This window comes from Choloepus didactylus, chromosome 13, assembly GCF_015220235.1.
Source record: "Choloepus didactylus isolate mChoDid1 chromosome 13, mChoDid1.pri, whole genome shotgun sequence".
Lineage (NCBI taxonomy): Eukaryota > Metazoa > Chordata > Mammalia > Pilosa > Megalonychidae > Choloepus > Choloepus didactylus.
Window position 1 is genome coordinate 98512247 of NC_051319.1, and position 15125 is coordinate 98527371.

At 37.7% G+C, this 15125-nt stretch overlaps 1 protein-coding gene across 6 annotated transcripts in view; it reads right to left on the reverse strand.

The window, feature by feature from the left end:
• Positions 1–3992: 3992 nt before the first annotated feature.
• CPEB4 (cytoplasmic polyadenylation element binding protein 4) overlaps positions 3993–15125 on the reverse strand; it is a 64157-nt gene continuing 53024 nt past the window's right edge. For 4 of the 6 annotated variants that reach the window (XM_037800799.1, XM_037800803.1, XM_037800801.1 and 1 more), the window contains 3 exons: positions 14844–14958; positions 13393–13574; positions 9935–10858 (listed from right to left, as the gene is read on the reverse strand). In XM_037800799.1, coding sequence (XP_037656727.1) covers positions 10631–10858; positions 13393–13574; positions 14844–14958 — 525 coding nt within the window. In that variant the 3' untranslated portion in view covers positions 9935–10630. Of the gene's footprint in view, positions 4535–9934; positions 10859–13392; positions 13575–14843; positions 14959–15125 lie in introns of those variants that run through there. The other 2 variants (XM_037800804.1, XM_037800802.1) reach the window with 2 other exon arrangements.

A 15125-nucleotide genomic window follows, 5' to 3' on the forward strand; every position in this document is an offset into this window, starting at 1 on the left:
TTCATCTCTCTGTCTCTCTCTATCTATCTATCTAAATGTATAACCTGTCAGTTCTGTTTCTATGGAGAACACTTACCATGAGGATACCTATTTGGAGGTTTTAGCCCAACTTTCCCTGACTCCAAAACCCAAGTAGCTGCTACAAAGCCACACTGTGCCTGGGTCCACCTTCATCTGCAGTTCACTGTTCATAAGAGGAAAAGGGGAAATAACCGAGGAACTGAGAATCATATTTCCTCAAAGGCAGCATTACTGTACTGTCAGCTAAGGGACACAAGGCCTAATTTCCAGCCCCCTCACCCCACCCCGTGCCTCTTTCCCTAAAGAGAAAGATTCTTAGCTCAAACAAAAGTCTCCAGAAAAGCAGAACTTGTGGAGTTTTGCTGCAGTGTCTGATCCTCCACCGTGGGAGGAACGCCCCTGCACCTAAAACAGAGAAAAAGATGGCAAGAACGGGGCACTGCAGTAGTCGGCACTTCACTTAGGCTGCAGAACACAGCGCTTTCTCTGTCACCATGGCAACCGTGGGAGGCTGGAGAAGTGTGGGAACCGTGAGAATGCCCTGGAGGAAAATAATGAGGGGAAAGCGGCAGCAGTGTGTTCCTACCCGTAGGTGCAGTGACTGCAGAACACTGGAACCCTGGCCTACTGCCCAAGCACAGAGCCTGGCACTGTGAAAGGACTTAGATAATAATAAAATAATAATGATGTGCCGCCTCTGCACCAGACAGTGCTGTCATTGGAACCAGATTCAGACAGGTAGAGACCCCAGCTTCCAAAGACTATGGAGCGCCACTTTCCATTTGTAATTCAAAGGCCAATACATTAAGTTATAAAATAAGTGTAAGGAAATGCAAGAAAGATTTCTTTCTTTACCTCTTTATCAGCATCATTGCAAAGTTGCCTTGCCATGTGGGGAAGGCGGATGAGATTGGGATCACTTGTGTCCCCGGTTAGGGTAGCAGTGGCTATTGGCTTGTGGACCCAATTGGATTTGATCATTGAAGTCCACTTGCCTTCTCTTCCCAACCTCTTCCCCATTCCCTCTCTGCTCCGCCTTATCCTGCCCTCCTCACCCCCGCCCTCTGACACCCCTGAGGGAGGGCTGCTGATCATGATTTGAGTAGGACACCTTAGGGGACTACATCTGAGTTCCCATTTGCATCTCGTCCAATATTAGAATTTCTGGTTCAGTCCTCTTAGATACAAATTTCGGGGGGTGACAAAGGGAAAGGAAGTTGCTGATGACTGTATTTGGCCATGGCCTTAGTGGCTCCCTCAGAAGGACGTTTTGCTGAAAACCTGTGTTAAACACTGAATTGGCTCTTCCACGCTCTACAGCATCACATCTGTTCCAGAACAGCTGTTCAGGCTGTGACAATGATCAAAGCTGCATGTTCCCGGGTTCCACACTCTAAAAATACTCTCCCCTTTCTTGCTTAAAAATGTGTGTGTGTGTGTGTGTGTGTGTGTGTGTGTGTGTGTGTGTCAGGAATAAAAATTCTCTGCAGAAATCTATTTTAAAGCTCTGACATCCAAGTCCAGAAGCAAAATGTTCAAGTGCTGTTTAAAAATTCAGGACACATCAGCGAGAAAGCCTCCCCTCCTCCTTTGAATTTTAGACTATTTTTGTGAGATTACAGAGACTGTGCAGAGTATCAAAAGGATGAGATGTCCGAGAAGTGGCTTTTCTACATAAAGCATGTTGTTCAATTATAGTTTTATTAAAGAACTAAAGTGCATTCTCCTTGGTGGGATTTCCTTGAATCTGATGTATGTATTTGCGTGTATCTGTATCTCCCTATCTCTATATCTTTATCAGTTTATTATCTGTATCTATCTATTCATCCATCTATCTTTCTTGGCACTGATGTGATTTTGATTGGGCCACTTTTTAGTTCCCTGACAATTGGGAACCCCATAGCTACCACCAAGAGTGGCTATCATGATTGTTAAGGGTATTTGTTGTCAAAAAAAAAAAAAAAGGTAAATAATTTTTAGATGCATTTGTAAAATGATATGTATCCTTTCAGTATAACTTCTTGGTGATTTCTTAGTCAATGCAAGGGAAAAAATGAATTTTAGTGAAATTTCTTTTAGGTTGGACACTTATAAGGGGTGAGGTGAAACAGGACCTGGGGTGTGCATGCCTGGGTCTGAATACTGGTTTGCAGACTGACTAACCTTCCTGAACCCTGGTCACCTCAAAATGGCCACAAGAACAGTACATTCCTCTTTGGGTTGTGGGGAGGTTGAAAAGCGGAGAAGCCTATAGCACAATGCCTGGGACTTTATAAGCTCCCCATGAATGCTAGCTGTTGTTGCTATTCTCACCCTCCAGGACTGATTGTGTTTCTGGAATTCTTGGGCTCACAGGACTGGACAAAAGGGACCTCCCTTTTCCTTGTATCCTATCCTCCCGGTGGTTGAGTCAAAGAGAAAGGATATGCACTAAGTCTGTAGTTCCTCAAGGTGAAATGGAAATGTCCCTACTACCCCTGAAAATGTATGCCCAGGTCTGGCTACAGAGCCACAGTGCCAGGTTGGAGGGAGGCCAGTAAGGCCGATCTGAGCCACCTGGGGTTGGGAGAACTGAAGGCCTTAGACCTGGCCGCCTTACCTGGCCACCACTCACCAACCACATGACCTCGTGCTCATCACCTAACCAAGAGTCTGTTCTCAGGGTGCAAGGAACCTCATTATGGGACTCACAATCAAAACAGACCGTTTCTCTTGCAACCTTTGCTTCATGATCTTATTTCCAAGTATGATACCTTACACTAGGATTAGGCTTAGGAATGAAACTTTGTCTTGAAACAAAACCCAACCATGTTTTAAAATCCTGTCTGTTGCCAATAAGGTGGCAATGAGGTTTGGGGGAAGCCTTTGGGATTTGGCGTGTAGGGGGTGAGGACTGGAACCCAGGCCTCATCTTGGGCCAGTCACCCAGCTTCCCCAGGAAACACATCTACATTGTTGAATACCCCATAAGGTGTTGTGGGTTAACCTGGCTAAGGTATCTAAGTGACTAACTAACAACAGATCATTGGCAATTATTCATTTCCTCTTCAGAAGCAAACCATTCGGGTCACTGCCGAGTCAGGAGTGCTGGGGGTCAGTCATCTGATGGATGAGGACATTCCATGTTCTCCACCACGGTCTAGAATCAAACCTTCATCAGTTACACTCACAAGTGGCCACTTCATTTTTCCCTCAAATATGACAGGTTCAATAAGGAGGCTACAGGTCTCCACCGACTCCCATCTAAAAACTTTTAGGCAGCTTCACAGCTTTATATCCCCTCCCTCTCCAGTTCTTTTCCCAGGTAACTAAACTTATTTCAGAACAAGTTAAAAAATCACTATGGCCTTTAGGGGGTTCTGGGGAGTCATTCTTGGGTATGTTTATTTTTCTTTTCTTTTGATGTTGGAGAAGGGTGGGAGAAGAGTTGAAAATAATCTCTTTAAAATAGTGAAGGTGACATTTGCTTGATCACACTGACATTTTTATGGTATCAAAGCCCAGCTTACTGAAACAGAAATCCAATGAAAAGGATAAAGAAAGCTCAAGCTTAGCTTTTGGCATTTGTATTCACTGATTCACCACCCTCCACCCCCCCATCTCCCCATGAACAGGTTTTCACTGACAATCAGATTACATGCAACAGAAAACACTGGTGTTTTGCTCATACACTGGATTTGGACGTCGCTGTTCATTTTGAGCTTCCTCGAGATAAACTGCACTTTTCCAACTCTGATCACCACACTGAATCACATACAACACTTTTTCCAGACACCCAACAATGACACTTACTTTGACACAGAAAGATTAGAACTTAAAATATCCTGACAAGACTCAAGGTATGCCAAAACAAGCTGTCCTCTAAAAAGAGAGATGGAATTGGTGCTGCTAGATGGAGAGTTCATAATAGGGCACAAACATCCATTCTCAGAATTCTCAGAGTTTATTCAAAGCCTGTGGTTCCTATCCTCAAAGCATGGGATGGTGGGAGTGGGGGAGGGGGTGGGTGGATGGGACTGAGGGAAGTTTACAAAGGAGAATTTTTGAAGACAGGAAAACAAAATGAATCATCATAAAGGTAGACAGCAGATCAAGGAATGACAGATTCAAAGCATAGGTTGCTTGCTCATCTGAAGTGATATTTGTGGCACTCATGAAAGATAAGGGCTGGTCTAAGTGGCATAATCAAAGCAGCTTTGGAAAATGGTTCACTCTGAGAGTAACTTCTTTTTCTTTCTTCTGGGTGGAAGGAGAGGGAAGACAGAATGGGGGAAGAGATGGATTGGAAATGGGGCAGGGGTTAGAGCCAGGCAACTGGCTAGAACCTGGGCAGGTTAAGCATGGACAATGGAAACAGCTCTGGCTATGACCAAGATGGGACAGCCCCAAGAGCCTGCAGAAGAATGGGATGCATGGATTATAAAAAGCAAACTGGAGTCTCAAGGCTTCCTGAGATGAACAAACATACTAAAATGTTAGAACAGTGTTTGTGCTCCATGGGCTCCCATGTTACCTGTAAAGAGAGAGACTGTAGTCAAAAAAAAATGGGGGAAGGGGAGTACTTTAAACAAGGTAAATACGTTTTTTCACCATAGAACTTCTCAAAGCTTTAATAAGCTAATGTGCCTAGTTTGACTTTTAAGAAAGAAAACTATCTTGACATCAAGAAACAGGATGCCTCATTTTCTAAGCTTATTTGATGACAGAACTTTTTTTTTTTTCTCTTTTTGTCCCTTTCTTGTGGAAACTGTGCCCCGAAGATCACAATTTGGGAAGTACACATTAGAGGATTCTTCATGTTTGTTATTCTGTCATTATGGAATCCAGGAAAAAAAAAAAATTTCCTCAGATGCTTTTAACTTACTTCATTGACACCCTTAATGTTTAGTTTTTAAAATCAGGAATTTACTTTCCCCATGACTTTTTTATCAGAATTTAAGTGAAGATTTCTCAAACTTAAAAAAAAAAAAAAAATAAAAAAAAAAAAATCCCTAAAAATATATTATTTTACTTCTGAACTGGATGTGGACACAAACCCATTATCAAAAGAGATTAGAAAAAAACCTGATTTTAAGAATGGTGCAGTCCTTGTAGGGTGGACTCAGGTGAGGTAAGGAAATGCATGTCCAATAGCCTCTCACAACCCTTTTCAGATTCAGAATTCTGTGATTTAAAACACCTGAAGTACTGCACCTACATATTATACACTAGCATAGGTATTTCAAGATATGACATAGTTGATATATCACTTGACTAACATAAATATATCCTGAAATGAGGAAAATGAAAAAGCAAATCTATTCATGTCTTTATATTTTTAATCACTGAAACCATCCCAGAATGCCTACTGGTAATGAGGAGGTGAAAACCAAATGCAACCCACATCTCCAGCATCCTTGGAGCTTCCTCAGAGGCTTGGTGTTCATTTCTGAACATAAGGTTTGCCTATTTCTAGATATAAGAGAAAGGGGAAGCTGTTCAGACAAAGTGCCCGTGATCTGGGACTCCTGGGGATCCTAATCACTGTCACTTCAGCCCTTCCCCTCCCGAATCCCCAGAGTTGGAATGGGTGCATATTGGGAAAGACAATTTAGCAGCAAAAGCCCTGAATATGCTATGTGTCTCAGGACACAAGAACTGCTTCTTCTAGTCTTGAGAACACTACACCCATGGTTAAAAAAAAAGAATTCAAATTTGACAAAACAGGATATGCTGAGGCAGCATTATATTTTAGGTCATAATAAATCCTTAAATTAAAAGTTTGAAAATGCAATTTAAAACATAAATATTAACACATTACAGCACTCAGTACTCCAAATCAAAGATAATACTTTCAGTTCTCATGCTAGAGCGATTCTAATCCCAGAGGCCATATCCTATCCTATAAAGTTTGGACCTAGGTAGGATCGAGGGGCTGAAACTCAAGAGACTTGTTAACCAAGATCCTCATGTGAAGTGGCCAGAAACTGAGGCTCTTCACCAACAAAGATCCAAAGCCAACCCTCCCAGATACTGCCTTTCATTATTAAATAAACATTTGTTCCCTTACTTTTATACAACACATGGCCTTATTAAGCAGGTGACTGAACACTCAAATCCTGGGCTTAGGCCCCACTCACATACTGAAAGCCACAACCAAAAAGAACCATACAGGGCAGCATGTGAACTGAGAGGCCGGGCCACAGGCACAGCAGCCCCCCAACATTTACAGGCTGCGGGAAGCAATGCACATTTGCCACTAGTACTTACATGACTGAACACATATCCTATCAGCTTGTACTGCCTCAGTCCAAAAGTATATTCCTAATACTTTTGAAACATTATACTCCTGACCATGAAAGCATAATCTCCTCATGTTGAAAATAAACAAATATATTAAAAGAAATCTGAGTTAAAAGTTTTATTCATTCAACATCTCACATTACAAATATTTAAAAATTATATGCATACTGGTATAAATAGTCATTTGCAAACTATTTAATAACATTAATTTTCCACTAGCACTTCAACAAATGAACTCTTAAAAAAGGAACTGTGTTATATAACTTAAGAGTAGAACATACAAAAATAGGAACTTAATGTGAAAATGACTTTAATAAAAAAATGAATTACCCTTATTTAAAATGCTATAATAAATACTACAACCTCCCCATACACAGTAAAAACTATATGGAAATTCAGCCAAGTAGTACAATTAACTGACATACTTAAATAACTTTTCCTTCTGATAATATGAGCAATACACTGGAAAAAAAATTAGGGATTAGTAAAAACTAGACACCCACTTGCTAAAAGTTTCACTTCCAAAAAATATAACAAAAATCTGATGAAAATTATAAAAACTAATTATACTTTAAATTTTAAAAATATAAAAAATAAAACAGTTGAATACAATATTGTTCCAATTCTTACAATGCTATCAATCACAGTAGCTTTAAAATAAGATAATAAAATAAAGCAAATGACCAAAACCTCTTTTATTCCATTTTTAAAAATAATCTCAAATTTACATTAGTAGAAAGATTGATTTATGATTCTTTTCTTTAGAAACACCAGCAAGAAAGAGGATTACTCTTAACAGTAGAAAATGACATTTTTAAATGTCTGCAATTAAAAACAAAGAATTACACTGCAAAGATCTTTCAAAAGTTTGAAATAAGTATTGCACATAATTTGAAGTTAACTTGCCACAATTCATCACATTCAAGTTTTAAATCACCTTTTAACAGAAGATTCAACTCTTCAAAACAAAAGGGGTGAATTATCAAGTCTTTCCAACAGCACTCTCAAAAAATGCTAAATTCATTCACTGCAAGTTTTATTTTGCATTCTGCAGAGGTCTGTGTATGGAGAAGTAGATATATTATACCAAAGCGTGGGGACCAGAAGGGGCCAGGGGAGGGTTTCTTGACATAGAAAATAATCAGAAACACTTTATTTTCCATTGCAAAAATAACCATGTAATTACTCTGTAACTACATTGTAAGTACATGGCCACTGCCATGCTAGTGCGCTGGAGCTACATGCTTGGTAAATTGAAGTGATACCCTACAATCTGTAAACTAATTACATGTTAATTATGTTTTGAGTTACATGGTAACTCCCAACTACAATCTCATGTAATCTGAAGGACATGTAATCAACAAAGTTCAGAGTAATAGCTAATAATTGTTTATGCCCTGTAAATTGAAGTGTAACCAAATAATCTGTAAACACGCTGTCACACAATCACAAGTAAATATTAGTAGAGTAACAATTTCTTACATTAGTCATGCATACTAACATTACACACCTGACCCACGGCAGGCTATTTTTTTTCTTTATATATAATTTAAAAGAGCAGACATCTCTGAATCAAACACTTAACATTAATTTATTAATATTAAAAATGGCTAAACATTCACCAAAAATGTCTGCATTATGAATAATTTTAAAAACTTATTAAGAAGCTGTAGACAATTTGTTTTTTTTCTAATTTCTACCCTAGCTTATGCATTTATTTTTTATTTTTTTCTTTAGGAACTACAGTGTTATCTGTCATTTTCATGCGAATTTTTTTTCATTAATCTGTGACTTTACATAGACTATTTCTTAAATTATAGGTACACCAATAGCTGGTGCTGGGATAGGATGTTTAAGCAACATGCTTTCTCTTCTCTGCAGACTCTAAAATAGCATTGCCAGTGCACAACATTCATAATTTAAAATGTATGCAGAGCACTGAAATGTATAAAAAGCAGAATATAAGAAAATAAAATTTATTAAAATTATTTATATTAAAAAATGAAGTATATGAAGATCTCTCAGTAATAAAAGTACAAAAAGCTACTCTTTGCAATATGAAAAATTGAGGTATTGCATAAAGAGATATCCCGTCAGTGAAAAGTGTGCCTAAAAATGTTCACTGTTGGAAAAACAAGATATACAAAAGTAGTGCATAACAAATATACATTATGTGCATGACAAAATAAGTTAGCTACAAAAACACTGTACCGAAATTCAGCAGGTCATGTACAAAGGGAAAAATTATTATTCAAAGCTAGTTCTCAAACAGTGTTATTTCTGGTAATGTTAACTCATCACACCTGTTTACTGAGTAGGAACAGCACAATAGCACACCCCAAGCCACCTACAAGCATTTAAAAGAATAAAAGAGGCAAAAGAACATTCCAATTAGAATTATGTAGTTCAAGAGAAAAGAAAACAAAAGTCCCTGACCAGCTACACAAGAGCATCCTCCGTTAGCATGACTGCTTTCGATATTTGCAGGGAATTCTTTAAAAGCAGCTCCCTTTCTGTGTTTGACTATTAGACAGCAAATGCCTCCATTTTGACCTTTGGAACTTAACAGGTATAGTTAATTAAAGCCTGTATTAAAAATAAAGGACTGCTTTTTCTAAAGACAATCAGTAGGGGATCATCAGCCAGGTGGTTCCACAGCAGTGCTGGGGCAAGTCTTTGGTTTTAAAGAATCCAAGATGGTACTGTTACATAGCACAACTAGCAAGACTGCCATTGGATCTTTTTTTTTCTTTTTTAATGTTTTGCACACTGATAATAATCCTTTCAATGATGAACAGGGCATTTAATAAGAGAATGTCAATTAAAATAAAAGTTACTCCTATGGCCAGGGCTTCAAGAGACTATTTTAAATTTACCCCTGAAGCATACTGTTCAACACATAGTAACGCCTTTCAAAGCTAGAGTTTTACTTATAATAAAGCATGCATTACTTGATGAAGTTGGCACTTCAAACACTGACTATGTCCCATGCTAAGTTCTGAAACTGTAATGTTATTTTATTTTATAGGAAGAGTAAGATAAACATACGTACCTTTGCACAGATTTATACAGTTACTTAGTTCAACAGTGCAAAACACTTTGCAACTACTTAACTTTTTTTAAACTTTTTTTATTTAAATCATTTTCTATGTTACAACTAAATTACAGGATACCCAAAGTAACTTGAAATCTAAAAGTAAGCCAATCCGCAGCCAATTTGTATATTGGTTTTGTTTCCCTGTTTTGGCTACAAGTGTACTGTATTGCAAAACCAAAAATGATATCCTTGAGGTATCTCTAGATCTGTTGTTTGTCATTTAACGTCAAAATGGAGAGCAAAGGCTGACACCTGATGAGCATTAGTAAATTAGGGTATAGAATTTATATAGAACATCAAAAATAAAATTTATACATTTGTTCTTCAGGAGAGGAAACGCTAGTTTTCCCACCAGTCGACCTTAACTCTACCTTTGGTAGGTTTCCTGGGGCTGTGACCAGATAAGTAGTCTAAAAATAGATAAGCGCACTCCCTTCAGTCTTAACTTTACCCAATTTTTACAATCTAAGTTTTTAAAATTGCTTAAAAGAAAATAAACCTAGCTCTGCCTACTGCCTACTTTGCTGTTTTTTCTTTTTTCTGACGTGGTAGTACCTTTGAGGCATAATGAAATAACATTCAGCCTCAAAACCCTTAAATTTAATTATAATGCTGCTTCAATCTTGCTCAAACATTTGTTTGCTTTAACATGCTCTTTCCTGTTAATAATTGTTAACTTCCTCCACTGCTGTTAAAAGAATAAAAAGGGGATGGAAAAAAGAGAGGGAAGAAAAAGAGGAACAAAAAGAAAGGAAAAGGAAAAGGCAAAAGCACTTCCCTGGGGAAAAACTCTGTCAGGATAGACTGATAGTGTTATTGTTATTGTGGCATGGTTGTTTTAATAAAAGTATTCTTATGTGTTATCTTATTAACAATAATTTAATTAAAAACCCAAAATACTCTATTGTTTCATTTCTCTTTTAATATTTCTCTCTCTCCTCTAAGAAAATGCTGCAGGGAGTTTGGATGCTCTTGGTCTCCAGCACAACAAGAGAATAAAACTTCCAGGCAGCATGATGGCAATACGAAAAGGAGTTCATACATATTGTTTTCAGTGACACAAGAATCTACAAAACACCTATATTATAGGTCATTCTTTTCATTATACTATTGTTAAGTTACAGACTGCTACAAAAGGACATGCCAGCGTGAAGAGGCTGAGGAAAGGGTGAGAATTAACAGAGAAGTGTACTTATTCTGAGGCCTGAAAATGAGCACTGTAGTTCTCCTTTAGTTCCAGCGGAATGAAATATGCCGAGGGCGGTCGCCGCCTTCCTTCACCAGGGGCTTGTGGAATTCCCTGCCAGCACGAGAATGGATAGCAGCCCAGCAATATTCACAGTAATACTGCAGACAGGTAACATTAGCACAGAAAAATGGAGCAAATTTCCCCCCACAACGGGCCCCCTGACATTCATCACACAGCTGATCATCCAAGACATATGGCTTTACTTCCACCTGCAATCAAAAAGAAAAGAAGGGAGCTGACATTTCTCAGTGACTGGGCCAGGCAACTCTTACTGTCCGGGTGCATTTCCATCTGCTGTCTAAACGACTCTGTGCCAAGGTGCCCACAAAAGCGGGGTCAATAATTCACACTTACTGAAATTAAGCCAGCACACCTTTTAAGAATCTGATAAAACTTTCATATCCATCATTTTACTTTTTTGTTTTATTTAATAAAAAATTTTCCGAGAGAGAGAGGGAAAAAAAAAAAAAAGGATTCTACCAGAAATAATAGAGCAAAGCCACCTGTTCAGACTAGAACATTGTTGGTTAAAAGCCACAGAGGATTTCTCATAGACACAAACCATCATCGCAATTAGTGGATCTGGACTGCTGTCATATATGGAATTATAATTTAAATAAAACCAACTAAGGGCTTCCCAGTTCCACTAAATAGCACACTTCAATGTTCTAATAGGTGCATAGATGCCTGACTTCTGTGTCATGGGCTTCTGGGTGGTGATACAGCCTGGCTTATGGTTTCTATTACAGTGTACACTTCTTGGGCTACGATAAAACAAGATGCAGCCATATATTCACAATTGAAAACCCTGCTTTTGTTCTTTGTCATTAAGAATGGATTCCTGAGTTTCAAAGTCAGAGGTGAAGTTATACAACTGGGCCTGTTCCAATGTACAGTAGGCCAACCTGTCACTTGAGCCACCCAAGCATTAAAAATAACCTGGCTATTAAATCGCTCGACCTAGAAAAGAGTTGGTTATTTTTAGTCTTGGAGAGACTCATGGTTGAAACTCCCTCTACCACTATCACTATCACCAGTGCCAGCTAGTACTGACAAGGAGTCCTGACAAAGGTTAGCCATGAATAAAAAGAGAGGAGAGACATGGAAGCCAAGGAAGAGAGGGAATAACTAGACCATTAGGCTCTGGCCCCTTGGCCACTCCATAACATCTGCAGAGTGGCCAGAACACTGATTAAAGGATTCGATTGTAAGAAACACTAACTATGTCTGGATTTCTAATGACTGATCTCACAACTCTTGAAACATGTTGGGATGAAGCAGTGAGGCAGAAGGAACTATTTGCTCATATCTGGATTTTTTTTAGTGTGAATAAAAAACAAGGTGGCCTCTTAAAGTATACTGCAAGGAATCCTGCACCCCACGCCCACATGCTACTAATATAGTAAAATACCTTTCTCTTTAGTACATTCAGAGGATAACAGGATGACCACTATTATCTTAAACTTTTTACTACCACTGAAGTAGAATATACATGATGTGAAACATTAGCGTTACGTGTAAACCATTATTGACTTGATAGTTTCCACACCTTGAATTAAGAACAAAAGAATGAAATCAATCAATAAAGAATATTTTTAGCACAAGGCCTCATAGTGTTGGATATCACAGTCAGTGCTAATGAAAGTACCAATCAGCCATGAAATAAGGAGCTTACACCAGAATATAAATCAACACATTGCTTCGTTCTTCAAGGTCTCTCTATGAAAAAAATTCAGCCTAACTAAACATTGTGCTTAGTAATGTAGTTGGGTCATATTCTGGTATAAATTCCTTGTCTCACCACAAACTAGTAACAAGCAGTTTGCAGACTGGTCCACACACCACACTTCAAGTAGCACTAGTATAAGATTCAGTTCTGTCTACTAACACCTAAATTCATGAGGACAGGGACTTCTTGTTCAGTCTCTTAACCTCTAAAAGCTACAGCAGCGTCTAGTCTGCCATAGGCACTAAAACATTTGTTAAGTGCATGGAACACAAAGAGAAGAAATAAATCTGTGAATACAAAGAAATAAGAAACATAATGGAATAGAGTTTCAAATGCAATACCATGGAAAACAGAGAAAAGGGATGTCTTTGAGGTTTTCTCTGGCCTTGTGATTCAGAGGATAAATCCAATAAAGAGAAATTAAGAGGTACTGAAAATGATGCAAACTAATTACCACCTAATTTTGGGTGGTAGAAAAGACCATCAATGAAAAGATTATTATCTCTTTTATTTAATCTGTTACAATGAAAGATTTCTGAGAGAGTCCTGGAAATGAATTTATTCAATCTTGTTACATAGTACATTGGAAAACAGGGCTTGCTGAAGTATTTAGGATGATTTAAAAAAAAAAAAAAAAGATCAAGAAATCTCAAGGGCATTCATGTATGTATCCCCAATATAATATGGTACAAAGGACTTTGGTAAATATTTACTGAATGAATGAATGAATGAATGAATGAATGGAAGGATGGATGAGACGATAGCTTCAGAAAGATTAAATTGACCCTTAAGTAAACTGATTCTAGTGTTCTCATTAGGCTACTCAGACTGAGAGAGAGAGGAAATTCAAAGGAAATTCTTAGATGTGTGAATCACAGAGCAAACACTTGGCTATTCATGCATAATGCTCAGCTGCCAATTTATTGTCATATAAAACTTACCCATTCCAGTCTTGGTAATGATACATTTAGAGGAACATTTCTAGAACTTTCCAGAATGTAGTCTAGGACTTACCCGTTTATCTATCTCTCCATGCTGCAGCTGAACAAAGCGGGCACTGATAGCAGCTATGTAACTCTGTTGATTAGAGAATGCAACTCGCCCAGCTCCTTTTGGGTATTTTAGCTCAGGGTCAGTATCAATCCCAGCGTAGCACACTCCTCCATACAGCCGATCCATTATCATCGCAAGCTCCACTAAATAAAAAAGGAGCAAAGAGGGTATTTGAAATTAGAAAAATTCATCTGGCTCAATAAAGATTTCATCAAAAGCAGTTCATTTGTACTCTGAGCTCACTTCATTATAATAATGCTAAAATGAATATTAAAATCAAATTTATCACCACAGTCCAGTGACCATTGTGTTAATCTTTTAACTATGAGCAGGAGCTCTGTTAGGTGTTTTACATATGTTTTTTTAATCTCATTTTTTTAAATTATAGAAATTGTAGGTTTAGAGTTACATATGTCTCTTTTAATCTTCACAAAAAACCTATCAAGTAGGTAATAAAATCCTAAGGAAACTTTGGCACCTCTAGAAAGGATGTTCAATCTGTCCAAGGTCAAATTGCTAAGTGATAGTGCTGGGCCTAGACACGGTTTTGTCAGCTCTATAGCATGTTGCTGCCATATACTTACCAGTTAACAATGTATTGTTTAATATAAATAATTATTTGAATAGTAACATTGTATTCTTTTACACAAATGAGTCAATTCAATTACCACAAAGAAAACTGACTGGTAGATTCTGTTTGGGGGTCTTCCCGGCTTATCTCCATCAACCCTGTTACCGTTTCCCACAGTCTAACTACCCAACAGTTTTTCTTACAAAAACTTGAAATAATGAGTGCATCTTCTTTTCCATGAAATTCTACAATTTTTAAATGGTATTCTTATTCATTTTATGCTTTTTGCCTCCCTTATACTATTAAATCTCAAATTACTTAAAGTTGGGGCTATAATTTCTTCTAAGTCTTATTCTAAAAAAACATGATGTACTCCTGAGAACCTTATTATATTTCAAAACTCAGTGAATCGCTGTTGAGCAAAGAAGACATGAAAAACAAAACCTGAAGCCTCAATAAACAATCTTCTTATTCTTGAAGGGATTTTTTCCCCAACAATGATGAGAGCGATCATGATCCAGCATTATAACACAGTACACTCAGCACTTTGTATTGGCTATCACATTTAATCCACAGAACAACTCTATGAAGTAGATACACTCATTACCTCATTTGACAGGCAAGGAAATGGAGAATTAGAGAAATTAAGGAATTTGCTCAAGCTCATTCAACTATTAACTGGGAGCAGAGCACAAAAATTCAAACCCAGATACTTTGATTCTAGAACTCACTCTTAGGCATTAACCCAAATGCTTATGGAGAATTTATCTTGACAATTTTTTCTATTTCTTATGTTAAAGGATAAGGAGGTTTTCGGTGGGGTTTGTTTGTTTAATCATACCAGCTCGTAATGGTCGAGGAACACCACCAACAAATATAGTTTTTCGTGGATCAAGTGGCTGTGAACCATCCATCACAAAGTCACTGTCACTGAGATTCCAAGGCCGAATCTGTACCTAGGGAGTGTGCAGACCAAAATGTATCATTCTCAATATAGACAATTTATAGGGAAAAATAAGTTTAAAATTATAGCAAAATATTTTACTTCTAAGAGTAATAATCAATATTATTACAAATAAATAAAGTTGTAAAACTAGAAAAGACCAAAAAAAAAAAAAAAAAA